This window comes from Rhagoletis zephyria, unplaced genomic scaffold, assembly GCF_001687245.7.
Source record: "Rhagoletis zephyria isolate East Lansing unplaced genomic scaffold, Rhagoletis_zephyria_1.1 Rzeph_scaffold_00187, whole genome shotgun sequence".
NCBI classification, from domain to species: domain Eukaryota; kingdom Metazoa; phylum Arthropoda; class Insecta; order Diptera; family Tephritidae; genus Rhagoletis; species Rhagoletis zephyria.
This window is the reverse complement of record NW_016157271.1, coordinates 190,427-214,094: the sequence shown is the minus strand read 5'-3', so window position 1 is coordinate 214,094 and position 23,668 is coordinate 190,427. Positions and strand designations below refer to the sequence as shown.

The 23,668-nt window shown below is 37.5% G+C and overlaps 1 protein-coding gene across 1 annotated transcript in view; it reads right to left on the bottom strand.

The window, feature by feature from the left end:
* LOC108357990 (transmembrane protein 132C-like) overlaps nucleotides 1–23,668 on the bottom strand; it is a 350,976-nt gene that overhangs the window by 171,017 nt on the left and 156,291 nt on the right. Inside the window, exons 6-9 of the mRNA XM_017609094.1 lie at nucleotides 16,096–16,301; nucleotides 6,340–6,490; nucleotides 6,128–6,280; nucleotides 5,818–6,065 (exon numbers count right to left, since the gene is read on the bottom strand). Coding sequence (XP_017464583.1) covers nucleotides 5,818–6,065; nucleotides 6,128–6,280; nucleotides 6,340–6,490; nucleotides 16,096–16,301 — 758 coding nt within the window. The remainder of the gene's footprint in view (nucleotides 1–5,817; nucleotides 6,066–6,127; nucleotides 6,281–6,339; nucleotides 6,491–16,095; nucleotides 16,302–23,668) is intronic.

The following is a 23,668-nucleotide window of genomic DNA, read 5'->3' as shown; positions in this document are numbered from 1 at the left end:
ACACCGCACCGTCTACATGCTGTCCGGGGGTCCACGTATCCTTGTAATGGTTTCGGTGAGGCACCTAACATCCCTGATTGCTGTGGGGCTTCTCTCCTCGCTGATTCTTCATCTCTCTCCTCAGCGCGCAAGTAGTGGTAGCGTTCCGCATGATGCTCGGGTATAAATGATCTCGCCGTTGGTCTCAGTTGTTCTCTCCCGGGGGCGATGTTCTCGAAGTCTTCAGCCAGACTTACCAACCCTTCGAGACTATCGAACTCGCTTCGCTTAACGTACCACTGATACTCTCTGCGGGAATTTCGGTATATGCGGCTCAACTTTTGTTCGGCGGTGTAGTCAGTATGTCGCATGAGCCCTTTTAGCGCCAGCACGTAGTCTTTGAATCTCTCGCCGGGTCGTTTGNCGAGAGCTTAGGAAAAACTTAAGAAAGTCCTTCTTGAAGGAGTCCCATTCCTGCCAGTGCCGGTTATTGTTCCGGAACCACACCAAGGCCTTGTCTTTCAGCAACTCAGGTAGCGCTCGTGGGATCGAGTTGCGATCGATTTCGTAGCCGTCCGCTAGTTCTTCGACTCGCTCAATAAAACTCAGGGGATCCTTACCGCCGTTGTACTGGAAACCCCATTTCCTTATTCGGTCCATAGTGGTAGCACATGATAGTGGCGGAGGTACTACGTACACCGGTGGCGGTCTATCTTCACGGAGCCTGGTCGCTCCATGTGTGTTTTCGTCCTCACTTGCAATACCTGGAGGTGGCGGTACAATGTTACCTGGTAGTTGTAGTTCGCTGGTCCCCTTGTGTGTTGCCGGGTTCATCAAAGTGGTCGGCCGTGCATGCCGAAGGGCCAATTCCGTGAAGCGATCATTGAGTCCTGCGTTGTCACTCTCCGTCTGGATAAAGGTCGAGAGACGCTTACGAAGCTCGTCCACTGTTCCAGAACTCTCGAGGCCGAACTCAGTGGCGTAGGCTAGTAGTTCCTCTCGGTTGAGGTAGTACACCCACGTTACTTTCACCATTGCTGCAAATTTTCTCCTTCGTTCTCTCGTTCTCTTCTTGCTGATATTCTCCTCGCTCCCTTGTTGTTTTTCTCGTTGACTTCTCTCTTATTTATCATTAATTTCTCGTTGACTTCTCAAAGTTCCTGCTCGGGCGCCATTTGTGACGAACTTTTGTAGTGCCGGGGTAAGCTAAGTCCGTCCAGGGTTCCTGAAATTGGAATTTCTACTTCTCTCCTTCAAAATGATAAATCTTAAATTTCAATCCATTTACTCTTTATTATTAAATTGTTAATTAAGAATTCCTATCAAGAACGCTTAAAGGCAGTGGGAGTGAATATCCCTCCACTAACCTTACCCGTCGGCGGGAGTGGTAACCTCCGCCGAATATAAGACTAAAAGCAAATGAGGTGGAAACTCCCAGGTGCGCTTCGTTTGCCGGTAGTGTGTGCCCACCGACTAGTATACCTGCCTACTAGCGACTGCCTCCCTTTACAAAATATCTCCTCGCTTTTATACTCTTCTGCGCGCAGGCAGACTGTTATTCTACAATAACAATGCTTAACTACAAATGTTAAGAAATTAACAAACTTCAAATAGCAACAATTGAATACTGAATATAGTGTTGTACAATTCAACAAGTATATAAGTATATGTAAGTTCAATACAATTCAATTTATATAAGTAAATGTGATACTATTCAATTTAAACAATTCAATTTATTTATTTATTATAATTAACTCAATATAATACTTCGTAAAAATAAATAATGTTGTGGGGACTCCAAAGCCCCTGGATTTGGGTCCTCACAGCGTGAACCCAGGCGCTGCGGAGTGGAAGCGCGCACTGCTTACCACTACACCACAGCGGCCGATCATAGAATTTTTACACCGTAAAATCCCCGTAGAAGAACCCCATAAGCGTAGTGGCTCTGTTCAATGCCACAACTGCCTGGAATTTGGTCACACATGTCGCTACTGCACCTTACCTGGTGTCTGTGTTATCTGTGGGGATTTACACACTTCTACAGAATGTGTGAAACCAAAAATGGACCCAAAATCCAAAAGTGCAGTAACTGCGGTGGAAATCACACTGCTAACTATAGAGGTTATCCAGTTTATATCTCAATGAAAGAGAAAACAGTTCCCAAAAATATTCCTATTAGGCATAACCCCATACCAGAACCCGCTAAGCCAGTGTCTGCGCCAATGACTTTACTTCATATGCACAAATGCTCAAAAATACTCCTCCGACGCAACCTTTTTTTGGTCAGAATAGTAGTAACCTAGAAGCTCCTATAAACAACTTTATGAAAGTTATGCAGGAGCAAATGATGGCAATGCAGAGCATGGTACAAGATTTGATTAAAAATCAAAATCTATTACTTCAAGCCATTTTAGCTAAACCATGAATAATCTCAAAATTTGTTTTTGAAATGCGAACGGGCTAACCCGGCATAATAACGAACTCGAAATTTTCCTAGAGCGCTTTCAAATAGACGTTTTGCTTATACATATCTGAAACCCTCCTTACGCAATTTAATAACTTTCAAATTAATGGGTACAAATTCTGTAATACTAAGGATCCACAAGGGACTATTCCTTAAGTTTGGCAGTAAGTTTATTGTAGCAGATTATAATGCCAAACATACATTCTGGGGGTCTAGATTGATTACACCAAAGGGTTGTGTTTAAGCGACTTATGCATTTCCCGCGACTTATGCATTTAAGCGGCTTATGCAACAGCGAACACTTACAAGCATTTATATTGCATTTCCCGCATAAACCAAGTGCAGCGAACAAACACACGCACTTGTGTTTAAAAGTAATTCGCTCGTTCTTAATTGGGTATGCATTTTTTATGCAATTCTCAAATATCTCTTCGCTGAACTTAGTGAAGTGATAAGTCGCTGGCATTTTCAGCCATGGTTAACGCTAAACCAGCTTGGCTATCACTCGGCGCTTTAAGCATAGCTCCCACTCCACTCCCGGAGTAATTTTTGGCACGGTAGTAAGCTACGGCTTACAAACCACACTGGGGCTCTGCATGAATGCATCTCTGAATAAATCGCAGCTCATTGCACAGCAGCCTACGGCAGCTAGAGCATGGCTTCTCCAATGGAGTCCCCCAATTGACTCATCAGCCTGCCCGCATATCTCACAATCTCTCGCTCGCATAGCAGGCATATGGAGTGCGTGGTTGCCTTGATGTGCACCTATAACCATACGGGCTCATTGAGCTCGATACATAAACACTCCCTTTTGGCAGCAGCACACATCTCTCGTACGCGATAAGAGAAAGTAGAGTAACTACTTTGGTGGAGTAATAGCAAGTACGTTAAGAATTTACTCTCTCAACGCCAAGTAATGTATTTATGCGGAAAAAGAATAACAAGGTGTTGTGAGTAGAGTACAATGCAAATAGTACTTATTGAACGAAATGCGGCAAATACACTTGCGTTGGCCTTTAATATGTATGTATTTAATTGTGGCATTAAACGCAACACTGTGCATCTCGATGCCCAGCATCGATGAGCGTAACCTTCGTCAGAAGACTTGCAACTTCACCTCTGGTATGAGCAAGCTTTGGTCAACCGTGTGGCCGCTGTCCAACCCGGCGAAGCGTGACGACAGAGTCGAAATCTCTTTCGGCGACCACGCCTTGGCGGATCCGGAGTGATGATTGAGCATTTTTAGCCGACAATTCTCACTACATCCATCGGCGGACAAAGGCAAAGGTCGAGTGACTAGAAGGCTGCACAAACTGCCAATACCCCGTGCGCCTCTTGTTTTCACCAGTGGTGAAGTTCAGGTAGCCATCGGGAAGGCGAAAGCCTCCAAAGCCATAGGTCCCGACGGAATGTGCATGCTGATGCTGAAAAAATTGAGTCCTGCGGGAGTAGATTAGCGAAGAAGCTATAGGCCCTCTTACAGCCGCAATATACAAACCACCTGACCCATGCGAGGCATCAGCATGGGTTCCGTAAATTGCACAGCACAACAACAGCACTTAACGCCATAAACACCCACATAACTCGTGGCCTTAACCGAAAGCGCCCCTGTAAGAGAACGGTCCTAGTAGCGTTGGACCTGTCAAAGGCGTTTGACGCCGTCAGCCACTCCACGCTACTAGAAGACATAGAGGCCTCCTCTCTCCCACAGAGGCTCAAACGGTGGTCGGATAATTATTTGAGTGGTCGACACTCGTCGGTAATGTTTAGATCGAGCAAACTCAGAAAAATAAAACAGGGGGTTCCACAGGGTGGTATCCTTTCCCCGCTACTGTTTAATTTTTACATTCCAAAGCTCCCTCAACCCCCAGAGGGAGTCTCGATTGTCTCTGACGCCAAAGATTGCTCGATCATGGCGTCTGGGAATGGAATTGATGACCTGTGTTCGAAGGTAGCCGGGTATCTCTCCGAGTTTTCTCGCTTCTTCACTGCAAGGAGCCTAACCCTCTCCCCTACAAAATCCTCTGCGACCGTGTTCACCACCTGACGAAGGAGGTCAGGCTACCGCTGGAAACTCACGTTGATGATACACCAATTCCGACGGTGAATAACTCCAAAATACTCGGAGTCACCTTCGGCAGTCTTCTCTCTTTTTCTGCGCACGCAACCGCTATTGTCAACAAATTACAGAGCCGCACCAAGGTCCTCAAGACGCTAGCCGGCAGTACTTGGGGCAAAGACAAAGAAACGTTGCTGGCAACATACAATGCAATAGGCAGCCCGGTTTTAACTTACGTAGCACCAGTGTGGTCGCCGGGGACTAGTAGGACGCAGTGGATGAAGCTGCAGACTACACAAAACACCACACTACGGACAGCGACTGGATGCCTTCTGATGTCACCAGAACACCACCTGCACGACGAGGCGAAAATGCTCTGCAAGCAGTTTGTCGTTGGGAGCCATACACGTGGTCACCCAAATATACTACTGTTTGCAGAAGAGCCCTCGCCCAGGCACGTCAATAGGCATCTCTACGAACTGGCGGACGAAGTCCAGAGGTTCATTAAACAACCTCTGGACCCGTCAGCTTATCGACAGGCCCCGACCGGCATTCACAGGGAGTCAGTCTCGAGCTGTGTAGACTCCAGACCTATGAATGCCGTTCTAGGCGCACAACCACCGGACATTGACGAGACGAAGCTTCATGGGCCTCAGGAGACTAGAGCCACAATAGCCCAACTTCGCTCTGGCTACTGCAGCAGGTTAACCTCATACCAGAGCAGATTAGACGCAGATGTGCCAAATGAGTGTCCGGCATGCGGAGAGACACCCCATGACTCGAAACATCTCTTCGTATGCCCGGAAAACCCGACAACCCTAACGCCTTTGTTCTTGTGGACCGACCCTATTGAGACTACACGCTTCTTAGGGCTTCCGTTAGTGGAGCTTGACGACAACGACTGAGACATTAACCGATATGGGCGGGGTTGTTTTAGCCGCTACAACAACAACAACAACAACAACGTTGAAGGACAAGCCGACACGAGTTGGGCTTAGTTGCCGCTACAACAACAACATGCCGTATAATTCAAAGGAATCATAGTTTTACCCCGGGCCCATTGGCTGTGGTGCGCATCCAATTTGCAGATTAAATAAAAATAGCATCTCTTCTTCAAAAAGCTACAAGGAACACTTAAGTAGAGATTGGTTAAAAATGTATTCAAAAACTTTCAGCGTTGGGGCAATCCCGTAGTAAATACATTAAAGTAAATAATGGACCACAATTTACAATTCAAAACGTGATTTACAATTTAGCGCACGCCTCCATGCTAATATGTAATTAGAATGCATAACTAAATAAAAGATTTTCTAACCTTAAAGGCGTTTTTGATCCATCTGAAAATTGTAGATCAATATCTAGCAATCCTTCCTGATATTGCGCAGTTAATTTATTTGTGACCGAAGTTTCTGCTGTATAACCGTTGTCAATACCACTGTCTGGGGAAATAGTTAATTGTAGTCCTGAGATCACACGCACAATTAACTTTTTTAAGCTGACTTTGTCACTACCAACGCGAATTTCCTTTGTCCCTATCACGCGTCCTGTTATAGGGGATAGAACCTATAAGGGAAGTGTGGATTAGTTTTTAAATAACGAATGACAATAGCGATGAGGTGTTATACCTGTATATCGGTTCGTCCCATTGATTTTCCTTGCAGAATTCTTCCTTTCAATGTAGCAATTTTCGGATCGGATACACGTAGGAGCGGTTGAACCAAATCCGTAACACGCAGACCAGTGCGGCGTGAGATAAAATAACTTATGCGTCCAGAGTTCTACAAGATCAAAATAATTACCTTAAAAACCGTAAGTAACCGCTTTTCACAAAACTCACTTGATCAATAGCTAAAAATCGGGCATATACTTCCACAGGGCTTTGTTGATACCGGGCCTTACAAACAACTTTATCTGCTATCCCTACTTCACTTTTATAGTGACTCCATCCGTTGGATCTTTTTTTACGACGTTGGCTTTGTTTACCTGACCTACGAATATATGAAATTTTGTTAAATTTATCTATGAAACAATCAATATGTACAAAAATCCGGAAAGGTTAGCGAATAACAGTGTCCAACAAAACATATCCGGCCGATAAATAAGTACGCTTTATCTAAAGAGTGTGTCAGACGTGGCAATGGCATATGTTTCGAAAAGGCTGTCAAATTGAGAAATTTCAGAAAGCAGTTGCATGAGCGGTCACACTTTGTATGCAAAGTGTCCTTCGAAAGAGATTTTTTATTTCTGAACGGCGGATTGCAGGGAAAATTTTCTTTTTTTGGCTGTTCACACAGATGAATTTCTGGCAATCTTTCTCGATACTAAAATACAGACGTGAGCTGCTTTGGCGGTTGTTCGATATTTCCATTCGTTATAAAAACATAATTTTCAGTTTGAAGCTTAATTTATTATTCGTAACTAACAATTAAATTCGGAAAAATAATTAGTTAAAATCACTTCTATTAGTTCATTCAAAATTATGCGTTATATTTCTCACAAACTCGCGATCAGTGTCACACGGCAACACTCGATTAGTTTGACATCACTTGCATCAAAAACAAAAATTGCTAGCGCAGTACGAGCAATTTGAAATATGTTTTCGAAATCGAAATCAATCAATTGCAGTCACACCTTGCAGCTTTTATTTCTGAAATTGATTTCCGAAATGTGACAGAAAGGTGTTTCTGGCTGTTCACACATCGAAATAAAATTTCTTTCACAATTTGACAGCGAATTGCGGAGAAAAGTTGGAAATATTGCCACGTCTGACACGCTCTTTAGTAAAAAAAGCTTTTAAGATACTAAAGAAATAATCAGCGCAGCAGAAAACACAGATTTGATATTACAAATTTTAGCGAATTATATTAAATATTTTTCGACTACGAAAGTTATGGGAAACGGCTATTTGTTTACACGTGTATATGTATGTAATTCTATCTTCTAAAAGGCAAAACTAAGGCACGCCTTATACCAATAAATACTGTCTTTTTGGCTGCAAAAACATGTAAAGAATTTACAAACTTCCTTACTAGTAAATATAAAAGGAAAAAAAGCGCAATATGTTTTGTCTGACACTTTACAATGCATATATGACCAATATGAAATTTTTAAGCAAACACTTTTGGAAAATGCTCTTAGAACTTCAAAAAAAATGACGATATATTTTTAACATTTAAACCATGATCAAAATAGGGAAATATAGAAAGGCTGAGAGACACTTTTATCATTTCTGACGTTTGCAAACAATATATGTTGTGATCCCATATGAGTCCGAACATACCATTTTTTACCGGAATTTACCAGATTTTACTGGAAGTCGATCCCGTGCTCGGTTCTCTGGCAACTGATTGGACAAATAAGGGAGTAAATATGGTCAGGTCTTTGTCAGAAGTTACCAGTTTTAGTATGAAGATTTTTTGCTGGTAAATGGGTCAGACGATTAGCAGCAGTGTGTTTGAAAAGAAAAGTGCACGTTGCTAATGCATGTTATAAAATATTTAATTATTTTTGGTTACTTACATGTGTGAGCTGAGTGTGTTTATTTAAGAAATAAGCAAAATTTTGCAAGCGAAATTTGGAGGTTATGTTGAAGTTGTCAGAAGTTACCATTTTTTACTAGAAACTGGTCCCGGTAATTTGAGTGTTACTCTCTCGCTCTGAACGATTTTTAATTTTTTTAGTTTTACTACATTTACTCCGAGAAATACGGAATCAAACCTAGCACTTTAAAATTTAATCACAAACTGACACCACCCATATACCCATTTCAATCTCAAACAACAAAAAATTTTAACAATTTAATTTTTTTCAAACATTTTTATTGAGCTTGAGGCCGTTTTTAATGAAAAACTTATTGTCGAAAAGCAACAACAATTTGAAAAATGGTAGAAGTGATAGCTCTTTCGGAAATCACCACATTTCCTCATCAGACTTTTTTCAGTAGGATTCGAACCGACGATCCCACTGACTCAGCCAGTTGCCTACGCACTGTGCTAAGTTCGCCTTGTGAATTAATGTTGCTTTTTTCCCACTTTTTCATTTGTTAGGCCAACACAGTCAAGCGCAGGTATTCCGCTGTAATTCACACTTGATCATGTGGTTGTTGGTTTTGTTGGTTTTTGTTAATAATTCTATTTTTAGCATGTTTTAACTTTTAGGTGTGCTCGTCCTTAAGTTATTTGTTTTTTGTTATTTTATGGCCTTATAATAATTATATTCATCAATTTTTATTGAGCTTGAGGCCGTTTTTAATGAAAAACTTATTGTGGAAAAGCAACAATAATTTGAAAAAATGGTAGAAGTGATAGCTATTTCGGAAATCACCACATTTCCTCATCAGACTTTTTTCAGTAGGATTCGAATCGACGATCCCACTGACTCAGCCAGTTGCCTACGCACTCTGCTAAGTTCGCCTTGTGAATTATTGTTGCTTTTTTCCCACTTTTTCATTTGTTAAGCCAACACAATCAAGCGCAGCTATTCCGCTGCATTTCACACTTGATCATGTGGTTGTTGGTTTTGTTGGTTTTTGTTAATGATTCTATTTTTAGAATGTTTAACTTTTAGGTGTGCTCGTCCTCAAACGGCCTCAAGCTCAATAAAAATTGTTGAGTATAATTGTTATAAGGCCATAAAATAACAAAAAACAAATAACTTAAGGACGAGCACACCTGAAAGTTAAAACATTCTAAAAATATAATTATTAACAAAAACCAACAAACCAACAACCACAAGATCAAGTGTGAATGTTATAAGGCCATAAAATAACAAAAAACAAATAACTTAAGGACGAGCACACCTAAAAGTTAAAACATTCTAAAAATAGAATTATTAATAAAAACCAACAAAACCAACAACCACATCATCAAGTGAGAATTACAACGGAATAGCTGCGCTTGATTGTGTTGGTTTAACAAATGAAAAAGTGGCAAAAAAAGTAACAATAATTCACAAGGCGAACTTAGCACAGTGCGTAGGCAACTGGCTGAGTCAGTGGGATCGTCGGTTCGAAACCTACTGAAAGAAGTCTGATGAGAAAATGTGGTGATTTTCGAAATAGCTATCACTTCTACCATTTTTTTAAAATTATTGTTGCTTTTCCACAATAAGTTTTTCATTAAAAACGGCCTCAAGGTCCATAGAAATTGTTGAATATAATTGTTATAAGGCCATAAAATAACAAAAACAAGTTTAATTTTTTTAATTTTCAATTTTATACGATTTTTAAATGCAGTCAAAATTAAAAAAAAAGTCACGGCCGACGAATTGAGAGAACGGTCTACCTTACTGTTTTTATCATAATATTTTAAAGGTAGTTTCACTTAAATTTTTTTTGACAGAAACTGTGTTTGACAGCAGACACCTAATATTTCCACTATTGTGAAATAGATATTGGGGATTTTAATTTCTTATTATTTTATTTAAAAAAAAAAGTTGAAATTTTCTGCAAATATCGTCGTTTAAAGTACAAAACCGCGTCTCAACAAAATGCAAAAACCGCGCATGTGAGGTTGCATAAATTACACTGATTTACAGCAAAAATGTTCGATGGATGCCACTATCCAATTTCTACGTAGAATTGCTCGGTGATTCCGAAAATCGAGTTAATTTTTTTTTTTTTAATGGATACGTTTTCGAGATAATTGTAATTTACCGTTACTCAGCTTAAAACAAAAAGTGGTTCCACTTAATCACGTATATCTTACGAACCAATTTAACAATCTTAAAAACAGGAACGTCAAATCAAAGGTGTAACGAGCCCGGTTTATCCGGTCTATAGCTGGGCTGTGGCTCAGTCGGATGTTGGGTTCCCTTATCCAAACGTTAAAATAAATACGCCAATGATTCTTATAGTGACGCTTCTTTATTTCGCTATTTAGTTGGCAGCGTTTGCACGTCACACCAATATAACGTATTTCCTTGGCGGCGTTTCCACGTCACACCATATAAGTACTACTTGGCAGCGTTTTCACGTCACACCAATATAACATATTTCCTTGGCGGCGTTTCCACGTCACACCATATAAGTACTACTTGGCAGCGTTTTCACGTCACACCAATATACCTTAACTACCTACTAAGCAACTTAGTCTTCACAATCGTTGCTTAGCCATTCCAATCTGCGTTTGCACGATCGACTGGAGTATACGACTACTCTACCAGAAGTGATTTCAAATTACATTTGCTGCTCTATTTATACTGTCCTGCACGCAGGCAGACAGTTATCCTAACAACATTGTTGCTAATATTTTCTTTACTTCCTTTTACCTAAGTACGTATGTATGTACTTCGAATTTCAATATAAATATGTACATATGTATTTCAATCTCACGTATGTATATAATTAACAATTCATTGACTTATAATAATTATCAAAATTCAACAATAAGTATAAATATATGTATAAAAATGAAATTCAAATTGTGGAGGCCCTTAGTGATGGACTTGGGGTCTTCACAAAGGTAATAAAAGAAATAAATAAAAGGACCGATAGTTTCTGACAAATTAATTAATCATTCCTTCAAATTTTAATAGAAGTAAAATTGAAAAAATAACAGGTTCTGTGCCAAATTTTTGCATTTTTGCTAAAGCCTGTTCTGTTACGAAAACTATCAAGTTACTAATGAAGGGAAGCGAGGGATAAATAAAGAAGTAATGAGTGGTCAAATCAAAATACGCAAAGATTTTTTTGTATGAAAAATTAGCAGGAAAGGAAATTACTCATACGCCACGTACACCTAAGTAACACGCTTTTCTGCTCATATTTCAAACGAAAAATCTTTGCGCATTTTCATTTGACCACAAAACCTGTTATTTTTTAAATTTCTTCTGTTATAGTTTGATTTTTTCATTTTTTCATTAAAAAAATAAAAAAACTGGAATGATTTATTAATTTGCCAGAAACTATCAGTCCTATCGGAAAGTGATGTATATATGGTTTATTAGCTTTGATTTGACGTATCTATAAATTGGTTCGTAAGACATACGTGATTAAGAGGAACCATTTTTTGTTTTAAGCTGAATCTCGGTAAATTGCAAATATCTCGAAAACGTATCAATAGAAAAAAAATTAACTCGATTTTCGGAATGACCGAGCAATTCTACATAGAAATTGGATTGTGGCGTCCGGAGAACAAAACCAAACTAAAATTTGTGATCCAGCGTTATTTTCCAGAGAGTAAAAACACTCATATTTCAAAATGGATCTCTTTTTTATAAAGCAATCGCATTTCTGGCTGGTATATTTCAGGACGAATGGATAAGGATTTGGCAGTAAATGTCAGTTACGCGCTTTTGCAGAATGACGATACGCAGTTTCTACTTTAAACGACGATATGTTTCATTTGTTCGGCGGCGGCTGTGACTGAGTGGCTAGAGGTGCGTACTACTACTTCGTAGGACCTCGGTTCGATCCCTAGTCCTGGGCCCTATTGCACCATCGAATTATTATTAGCATTTTAGCAAATTATCGAACATGCGCAGTTTTGTGTTTCACCGACATGATAAGAAAAAGTCACTCAAATGAGTATTGATCATATCATAGATAAGAGTTGCACCAAAATTTTAAATGCTTAGCGAAAATATTTTACCGGATAAGATATAAGTTATGCAAATTATCAAAACTTATTATTATTATTAGCATTTCGCTGCACCAAATAATTTTATTTATCACTTATCATCTTTCGTTTTGCTACCTTTACAATTATTTTGCTAAAAATAATTTTACCTATCATACCAGTGATAAGTTACATTTATTCAGTCTGAATGAATTAATCAGTACTTTAACACGTGATGCCATAAAATATTGACACAAAAAATGCTTCGATTCGAACTATTGAATTTATTAGAGGAGGAAAATTCGCAAATTGTAAAAAGCCTGTCATAAAAGAACAAATCAACTACAGTTTAGATATTGGTGTAGTAGAAAAATCTCGGCTATCTCGTAGCGAAATTGAAAAAAAAAATATTTAAAAAATTGGAGCGGACCTACAATATAACAGTGAGCGTAATAATGGCTTAAGTCCGCTACAGAAATTATTATCGACTCTGCACTGGTTAGTTAATGGTAGCCAATATCATGGACTTGGTCATATGCATAGGGTCCACTGTCGGAAAATTCAGCCTCCACGACGAAACGTCCGACAACGGCCCGAGGCTAATCGACCTCGCCGGGTCCCGAAACATGGTAGTATGCAGTACTAGGTTCAAGCATAATAAGATTCATCAAGCTACGTGGCTGTCTCCGGGTCGAAAAACGAGAAACCAAATCGATCATGCTCCGATAGACGGAAGGCATGCTTCCAGTGTTTTGGACGTACGTACACTACGAGGGCCAAACATCGACTTGGACCACTATCTTGTTGCAGCCAAGATATGCACCCACCTCTGTCCAGAAAAAAATGTGCGCCCAACAATGCAATGAAAGCTTAACGTCGAAAAGCTGCAATTCCAACAGACGGCCAATTTATTCGCCACTCGACTAACACAGCAGTGGAACCACATTTCCTGATCATTAAGTACCGCCGCCGGAGAAGTAGAGGGATTTCAGCGAGCCCGAAAGAACAACTGGTACGACGAGGAGTGTCAGGAAGCAGCAGAGAAAAAATGACGCCGCATATAGGGCCACGCTGCGATCGGGCGCAACGCGAGCCATGTGTGACCGTTATAGGGAACCGAAGAAGGGAGGTAGACGTATTTGCCGCAATAAGAGAGAGGCCGAAGTACGTGAGTGCGGCGAGCTTGAGATGCTAGCCGACAGGAAGAACGCCCGAAAATTCTACCAGAGGGTTAGGCGACTTACGGAAGGTTTCACGACCAGGGCGAACTCCTGTAAGAACAATCATTGCGACCTAGACACTGATGTCCAGAACGTACTTAAATTATGGAGGGAACACTTTTGAATGGCTGCAGCACTGAAAGTAGTGGAGAAGACGAACCCGAGCCCCCAGTCGATGACGATGGATTCGATGTCCCACTCCTGACTATGCCGAGGTACGAATAGCAATAACGCGGCTGAAAAACAACAAAGCTGCTGAAGCTGATAGCCTGTCAGCTGAGCTATTCAAGTACGGTGGTGAGGAGTTGATAAGCTGCATGCATCAACTCTTATGCAGAATATGGTCAGATGAACGCATACCCGACGACTGAAATTTAATTGTGCTCTGCCCAATCCACAAAAAAGGCAACCCCGCCATTCGCGCCAACTACCGCGGGATCAGTCAAGCAAGTCAGCAAGTCAGCAAGGTATTATCGAGCGTATTGTGTGGCAAACTACAGCCCACCGTCAATGAACTGATTGGGCCTTATCAGTGTGGCTCTAGGCCTGGCAAATCAACCATAGATCAGGTATTCACAATACGCCAAATCTTAGAAAAGATTCGCGAGAGTAGGAACGACACACTCCATCTAATTGTCGATTTCAAAGCCGCTTTCGACAGCACGAAGAGAAGTTGTCTTTATGCCGCGATGTGTGAATTTGGTATCCCCGCGAAACTAATACGGCTGTGTAAAACGATCAGCTCAGTCAGAATTTGGAAGAACATCTCAGAGCCCTTTGATACTCCCTTGCATGTGATTTCCTTAATCTGATATTGGAGGAGATAGCGCCGCAGAACTGAACCGCTCAGGCACAATACTTTGCAAAAGCGTACAATTGCTGGCGTATGCCGACGACATCGATATTATCGGTAAAGCAAGGGCTACGTCTGTTCTGCCTTTTCGGGATTAGATAGAGAAGCAAAGCGAATGGTAAACGAGGACAAAACGAAGTATCACCTGTCATCTCACAAACAGTCAGGTCATACGCATCTTGGCACACACGTCACTATTCCCAGTTACAAGTTTGAAAAAGTAGACGACTTGATTTATTTGGGAACCAGCAACAACACCATTAATGGTGTCAGCTTTGAAATCCAACGGAGAATCACTCTTGCCAACAAGTGCTACTTTGGACTGAATAGGCAATTGAGAAGTTAAGTCCTCTCTCGTCGTATAAAGAACAGACTCTATAAGTCACTCACCATGCCTGTGGTGGTGTATAGCGCGGAGGCATGGACAATGAAAACATCTGATGTAGCGGCTCTTGGAGTTTTCGAGAGAAAGATTCTGGGAAAGATTTATGGACCTTTATGCGATGGCGAATACCGCAGACGATTTAACGATGAGCTTAACAACGATATAGACATAGTGCAGCGAATTAAGATTCAGCGGCTCCGCTGGCTTGGCCATGGTTTCGAATGGACAGAAACTCTCCTGCTCTGAAAATATTCAACGCGAGCCGAAATGCTGGTAACAAAGGAAGAGGAAGGCCTCCCCGGAGTCGGCCAAAATCGTTTAGGCGGTTACAGCGCCAATAAAGAAGAAGAGAAGAAGAAGAAGAGTAATCCATCGAGTGGGAAATGCACCTCTCTGCAGTTGACAGGACAACTTTTTCCCAAAGTAAAAATTCCTATCGGATAATTTGCCGTTAATTATCCGTGAAAAGAATAATTTTGCCGCGGAAATATTTTAAAAAATATCGCGTGCCCTGCTAACTTCCGTGGAAACCAATTAAGGAAACCAGCTAAACCCAAACTAACTATCTGATAATTTGCCGTAAATTATCCGTTCTTTATCCGTGGGACTAAAAATTTTGTCGCAGACATATTTAAAAAAAATATCACGTGCTCTGCCAACTTCCGTTGTAGTTAGCAGGACAACTTCTGAAAACAAGCTAAACCCAAACTAACTATTTGATAATTTGCCGTAAATAATCCGTTCTTTATCCGTGGGTCAAAAATTTTGTCGCAGACATATTTAAAAAAAATATCTCGTGCTCTGCCAATTTCCGTGGAAGTTAGCAGGACAACTTCTAAAAACCAATTAAGGAAACCAGCTAAACCCAAACTAACTAATTAATAATTTGCCGTAAATTATCCGTGGGACTAAAAATTTTGTCGCAGACATATTTAAAAAAAAATATCGCGTTCTCTGCCAACTTCCGTGAAAGTTAGCATGACGACTTCTGAAACCAATTAAGGAAACCACCTAAACCCGTGGAACTAAAAATTTTTTCGCAGACATATTTAACAAAAATAACGTAACTTCCACGGAAGTTAGCAGAGCACGCGAAATTTTTTATAATATGTCGCGGCAAAATTTCTAGTCCCACGGACAAAGAACGGATAATTTACGTCAAATTATCAAATAGTTAGTTTGGGTTTAGCTGGTTTCCTTAATTGGTTTTCTGGTATTTTTACCTCCAGGAAAGCAGCAACTAGTTTTTATTTTATTTTTTGAATAAAATAAATTTTTTCTGTATTTTGATTTTTTTAACTATCGTTTTTGTTCACTTAATTTCAAACAATAGATCATTGTTTATAAGGAATTGGTAGCACGAATGTCGTTTTTGTCAAATGGCTAATATGGCATATGAAAAGAGAGTGGAACTACCTCTAAAAATGATTGCATCATGGTTTAAAGTTCGCTGTGAATTTTTGTATCTCTGAGCGTAAACTAATGAAATATTAAATAAAAAGCACTTCTAAAAGAATATAGTTTTTGGTCACTTACATTGATGAAGACGATATACATATACAGCATCCGGAGTACTTACAAAATACTGCTGTCGTCAACGACTTTCCACCCTTTGATCTGTGAAAGTCGAAAGTCCGACACATAAACTTCCAATGGAAATTCTGGCATCCAAACAGTAAATTTTGCCAATCCAGCATACGATCCATATTTTACAACAACTGAAGCATTAGATGATCCCCTTATTTCAGAGCCGTCGACATAAACTGAACTGCATGACGAAGACACCTAAAACAGAAAAGCGTTGACGAAACAGGAAAACGAGCAGCAATACATATTTTGCAATAGCGAATCCCAAGTACATAATAGCAATAAGGCCACAAGTAGCGCTGGGATTAATGACGGTGACATGTAACAAGATCAACGGAAATAAGGTCAATTGAGACTATTTCGCAGACTGGTGCGAAATAAAGTCAATTGACATTATTACCTTTTCAAAAGCGAAATAAAGTCAACAAAAATATGGAAATAAAGTAAATGATGCTATTTTCTCATTCAATTGGAAACAGCGTCAACAATGCTTAATGTATGTCGATTCAAAAAAAAAAAATAATAATAATGTTGTTCTAGCATAGTACGTGAGATATGAATGTTGTTACAATAAACATTGCCCCGTAAGTGTTGTTTCCTTCCATAGATGAAAGAGGTTATTGTCAGATCCTCAGCATGCTATTAATCAACAAGACACAGTCATGAATCACCACCAATTGATTTTATTAATAATTTTAAAATTACAAATAACAATAACAAAAACACGCTGCGAGAAACCAACCTCAAAAAGAGCTGGAATACGAGAAATATTTGAAGAAAGAATGTAGAAATGATCAAGACTTGCAAAACATGTCTCATTTCCAAAAATAAAGCGAACACTATTAAATTGAAGAAACAGTGGATTGCCGCCATGTCCAAAAATCCAGAAGGAACACTGAAATAATTGTTTTTAAATGAGCATATTTTGAACGAATTCGGAATGACTAAGGTGGAAAAGAAACATTTTGTATAAGGAAACAATTAAAGAAAAGGAATTTTCTTACACTGTATTCATGTCGCCGCCAACAATTTGTAACATTATTTAAAATCAGCTGAGGAGAACGACAGTATTTATTAGATGGTACATTCAAATCAGTGCCAAAATGCGGGTATAAACAATTCCATATTGATTATTTGTTATCGGAACCGGATCATGTAAGTTGACTGATTGGTTTTCACACACTTTTTGAACGCAAATTATATGCTTTTTACTGCAGACAAGTTGTTGCCAACACAGCAAAAATCTTTCAATAACTTACAAATATAAAAATTTTAAATATCGAGGGTCTATATCACCGTGCGCCAAAAACCAACAATTTTTAAAACACACGAAAAAATCAATATATTCACAAAACTAGGAGCCAAATATAGTGTAACTGGATTCTTAATTTTTCTCTCTGACGTTAGGATTGATTGAATGAAAAAATTATTTGAAAGATTTGGTGCATTGTAGAGTAACAATATGGNAAAAAAAAAAATAATAATAATGTTGTTCTAGCATAGTACGTGAGATATGAATGTTGTTACAATAAACATTGCCCCGTAAGTGTTGTTTCCTTCCATAGATGAAAGAGGTTATTGTCAGATCCTCAGCATGCTATTAATCAACAAGACACAGTCATGAATCACCACCAATTGATTTTATTAATAATTTTAAAATTACGAATNCACAGTCATGAATCACCACCAATTGATTTTATTAATAATTTTAAAATTACAAATAACAATAACAAAAACACGCTGCGAGAAACCAACCTCAAAAAGAGCTGGAATACGAGAAATATTTGAAGAAAGAATGTAGAAATGATCAAGACTTGCAAAACATGTCTTATTTCCAAAAATAAAGCGAACACTATTAAATTGAAGAAACAGTGGATTGCCGCCATGTCCAAAAATCCAGAAGGAACACTGAAATAATTGTTTTTAAATGAGCATATTTTGAACGAATTCGGAATGACTAAGGTGGAAAAGAAACATTTTGTATAAGGAAACAATTAAAGAAAAGGAATTTTCTTACACTGTATTCATGTCGCCGCCAACAATTTGTAACATTATTTAAAATCAGCTGAGGAGAACGACAGTATTTATTAGATGGTACATTCAAATCAGTGCCAAAATGCGGGTATAAACAATTCCATATTGATTATTTGTTATCGGAACCGGATCATGTAAGTTGACTGATTGGTTTTCACACACTTTTTGAACGCAAATTATATGCTTTTTACTGCAGACAAGTTGTTGCCAACACAGCAAAAATCTTTCAATAACTTACAAATATAAAAATTTTAAATATCGAGGGTCTATATCACCGTGCGCCAAAAACCAACAATTTTTAAAACACACGAAAAAATCAATATATTCACAAAACTAGGAGCCAAATATAGTGTAACTGGATTCTTAATTTTTCTCTCTGACGTTAGGATTGATTGAATGAAAAAATTATTTGAAAGATTTGGTGCATTGTAGAGTAACAATATGGGTATCAAATAAAAGGAAACATTCTGTAGAATTTAAAAAAATTAAATTTTTTGTTGCACCAGGACGAATAAATGTTGAAAATGTAATTTAAAAACTTTATCCTTGAATATCCTTGGAAATTTCCAATATTTATTTTTGAATAAAATATATGCCAAGGACTAATATGTTATCTACCTCGAATTTCGTCCTTCTAACTTTATTAGTTTTAGATAAAAAAATTTTACACTTCTCTTTATAAGATATTGATAGTTACAATATACATAAATGAAGATACTAGAATCATTACACTGTACAGCACGCACTCCGCTGGGTATTGGACCAAACCAATTTTTTTAAGAGATCGAGTTATAGATAAAAAAGTAATTTCTCCGTTTTTCGAAGTTCGCCTCTGAAATCGAGATATGGGCCTTCGAAGTTCGAAAGAGGATCTTTGGTAAAAAATTATTTTTTATTATTATATGTACATAAATAAAAAACTAAAAATACAATCTTAGACCGCCCTTTGCTATTATTTAAATGGTTTATAACTTTTTTTTGCAAAGTTATATTACAGGTGCTATTTATAAGGGGGCAAAGGTCGGGTCTACGAAAAATTAAAAACCTTATATTTAAAAAAATTNAATCTTAGACCGCCCTTTGCTATTATTTAAATGGTTTATAACTTTTTTTTTGCAAAGTTATATTACAGGTGCTATTTATAAGGGGGCAAAGGTCGGGTCTACGAAAAATTAAAAACCTTATATTTAAAAAAATGTTGAACTGATTTCTAAAAAGTTGGTATCGTTTTAAACGTGATTAGACCCCCTTCTTCTCATATGATATGCATATTTGTATACTTTGTGTGTAAAAATTTGAGAAAAACATTTAAAAGGAAAAAATAAGTTTTTTTTATAAAAAAAAATATTTTAAACAAAAAAATTACTAATAGGTTTTTAAAAAGTTGATATCGTTGTAAACGCAATCAAACCTACTTTCTTCTGATATGCGTATTTGTATACTTCGTTTATAAGAATTTGAGAAAAAACACTTAAAATTAAAAAACACCTTTTTTTAATAAAAAAAAATACTAACCGCTTTTTAAAAATTTGGTATCGTTGTAAAGGCGATTAAATGCCCTTTCTTCTGGTATTTGAATACTTCGTAGATAAAAATTTGAGAAACAACACTTAAAAGCAAAAAATACCTTTTTTATAAAAAAAAAATATTGTAAACAAAAAAAATTACAAACCGATTTTTAAAAAATTGGTATCGTTGAAATGACAAAAAATGTATGCCATTTGAAAAAATGCCATGTGGAAATGAACTTAATTACTATTTTTTTAATGTAATGACACGATTTTTTTTAATGCCCGACTTTGTCATTTTTGCCATTTAATGCCTAGGGGAAATCCAGCATTATACTTTCTTAATCCCAAAAATTTCTATTTATATACACAAAGAAAAAAAAATTTAATTAAAAACAAAATGGTCTTTGTCTTAATTGTGATAAGTGTTACGTGTTACCTATTTGTAAGAAGCGTCTGAACCTCATAGATATCCCATCACTATACATTGGGGATAAATCTATTAAATTTGTATCCAAGGTAACTAATCTCGGTTATGTTATTAATACTAGTCTTACGTGTGTTGATCATATAAACTCCATTGTCGGAAAGGTGTATTATACTTTGAGAAACTTAAGAATGTCTGCACACCAATTGATATCAGACGGAAACTTGCAATACAGCTTATACTTCCGATAATATGCTATCCTGAACTAGTTTATAGCAAGCTAGACTCTCAATCAGCACATAAAATTTAGGTAGCTTTCAACCATATGTATTTGGGATAGCAAAGTTTGAGCATATCTCTGCCTGCTGGGCTGTGAAATCTCTGACTACTTGAAAGCAGAGTTGGGAAAAATTTATTCGAATGACGAATAACAAATGAATAAATTGTTTTTCTTGTTATTCGTAAACAATAAATAATTTTGTTTATTAAAAAAAAAAAATGATTCGAATGACGGATAAATTATTTTATTCGTTATTCGAATAATTATCAACTTCATTAATTATTCGAATAACGAATAAAATAATAGTAAAACAAGTAATTTATGTATATAGATATGTACATATATTTATGTATAAAATGATAACCGTTTTCGTTGTTGCGATTTAACTCAAACCCCTGGATAGATTTAATTTAAATTTTCGGAGGTTATTCCATGCGCATAAAGTCCTACTAAAGGCTACTAGAAAACTCCTTGGTGGCGATGTAGCCGAGTTATTTATAAAAGTATTTATGTATGATGTATTTATGAACTGATTTCGTTCAAATTCAAAATGTGTTCTTCCTGCATGATGAAAAATACTTATGCGAAAAATGGACCCGCTAGGTGGCGCTGCAGTTGAGTTATTTAGAAAATCCCTATTTATTGTACAATCAGGTTGCAATTCATAATGGTGCTGCAGTCGAAATCATTAGAAACCCCATATGTCTGGACTACTTTGTTTTTTATGTTTATATTATACGAATTTACGATGTCTCACGTCATACACCCTAAATGCGACCTTGCATCTACCTCCGCTTGATGAAATTGCTCGGGCGGCCGTTTCTGCAGCAGTAAGACTCAAGGAAACCAGCTCTTGGATATTTTAAAAGTGGCGAATCAGCAAGGAAAGTTTCGACCACATCCTTCCAAGAAAGACCACTGTTGGTATATCAATGGCCAAATTTTACATCGAGGATTTTTGGCTCTCCTATAATAGAAAACGCACATCTGTGCTCTTCAGCTTCCTTATAAGGACTTTTGTTGGGCTACATGATATAAGCCTAGAGGCTGACGCATCGGACCAATGTTGTAGTTGCAAGATCATAGAAGAAGATTACGCACGCTTAGAAAAGATCTCACAAGTGGAAATACGACCATCGGTAAAGCTCATGACATTGAAAGGGATTTTTTCTTGCACATAGCATCAGAGCGCTATTTTTTTGGCAGAAATATGTGTGAGAAGGGTTCTGCTCTTTAGTTGTTCAACCTAAATTAAGAATTTTTACTTTACCCATATTTGGTTTTCAACGCTATTCTTGCATTGGCCAACGCAAAAAATCTTATCAGGGGCCGCGGGAATGGGCTAGTATTCTTGATAAAATAGTAAACAGAATTCAGCTAACTCACAATCCTTGACAATAGAAATAAAAGTAAAAGTGTGGTAAATGAGTTTTTATTCATTATTTAAAATAACGAATAAATTATTCGCAAGCAATTTATTCACGAATAATTTACCCGTGAATAAGTTATCTGCGAATAAATATACTACGGATAAAATTCTATTCGAATAATTATCTAAATAACAATTTATTCGAATAATGCCCAACTCTGCTTGAAAGCTAGAAATTGTATATTCCTATTTCGTCTTATGATTAGGGACGTTCCGATACCATCAAAGTATCGATACCTACTCAAATGAGTTTACTCAAATCGCTATTGCGATACTACTTATATGAGTCAACCGAATGTATCGATACCTACTTATATCGATAATTTTTCATCCTTTTACATGCAACAAAGCGAAATTATTTTTCAGACGTTATCTGTGNGTTAAGGTATCGATATGTATATTTCTTCATTAGTAGCACTAGAAGTAATACGATTACTTAGACAAAAAATTCAACCTTTGAAAGGTTCCCACAAAATTTTACGGCTACAATGCATTGCTTGCACTTTATTGTGGTATCACTAGCTTTTTAAAATTATATCCACACTTTACTGGTCGTCTCCACAGGATAAAATTTATTGCTGTCCAGCTGTAATTTTGGTCACTAGATGTAAGTTATATCAGTGGCAATATTTGTGTGGGATTTTTATATCTTGATATAAACATTTGTAAGATAGCTTCTACAACGCATTTTTGCCGGATTTAATCACTTATAAAATTAAAAAAATATATACTATTTTACACCCAAGTACACAATAACAAATATTTTGACAGAAAACAGCTCAATTTTTGCTTTTATATTAAAATATCAATAATGTTGACACGAAGTTTTCGTGCAAATGAAAATGTAACTGTCAAACTACCAAATTTCCGGCAATAGATGGCAAGATATAAGCTCTGATATATATTGCTCTTGAAGAGCAATGAGCGGTCTCCATTGGCGATTTATATTCTAACATAGGTATCAAGATATAAACTTTATCCTGTGGAGACGGGCAGTTAGATTTTGGCGGTGCCATTGCTTAAAGAAATTATTTTTCATAAAAACGAAGCAATTATTTTCCATAGAGCAAATATTGTCGACAAGATATGGCACCTGCGCAAACCAATTCGATACAAGTACTTTTCTTTCGATACCAAGTAGTTATCGAAACAACGATTCGAGTAAAAAAAGTAGTTGGTATTGAAACAAAAGTATCGAGTACATACTCGTATTTACTTGTATCGGAACATCCCTACTTATGATGGATAAAACTCCCGGCTACCTTTATGAAAAATTAATATTTCCAAAATCAACACGAGTAAGTGACCTAATTGTCCCTAGCTATAACTATCTCAGCTCTGCAAGGCTATTTTTTGCCAACGCTATTCGTATATGGAACGCGATTCCAGCCTCTATCCGTAGTACTTTCGATAAAAGCAACTTTAAGAGTCTCTTGTATTCATATTTTCGCTAGTTTGTCTTAAGTTAAATACCTGTTACACTGAGATGTGCTCTCTTCGTACGTATATATACAGGTAATTATATTTAGCCATATTAATATCACAAAGTTTTATTTTATTCTAAATTTATACAACCTAATACCTGTGCCAGTTTTGTTTATCGTACGTTAGTCCTAATTAAATACTTTCATTATAACCTTTATTGTCTCATACATATATAAATTACTGTTGTACTACAAAAGATTTCTTAATCTTACTGTACTAATGCATAGATTAATAAATGAAATGAAAAAAATTAAATGAAACATTTTTTCCCTCTATACACTCAGAAAAAACATTCCTCCTATATTCAATACCCTCTATCTACAATTTTGATGAAAATGAGTTTTTGATGGTAACGTGAGCTCTTATTTATCCTTCAGCCATGACAATAATGCCAAACTTAAA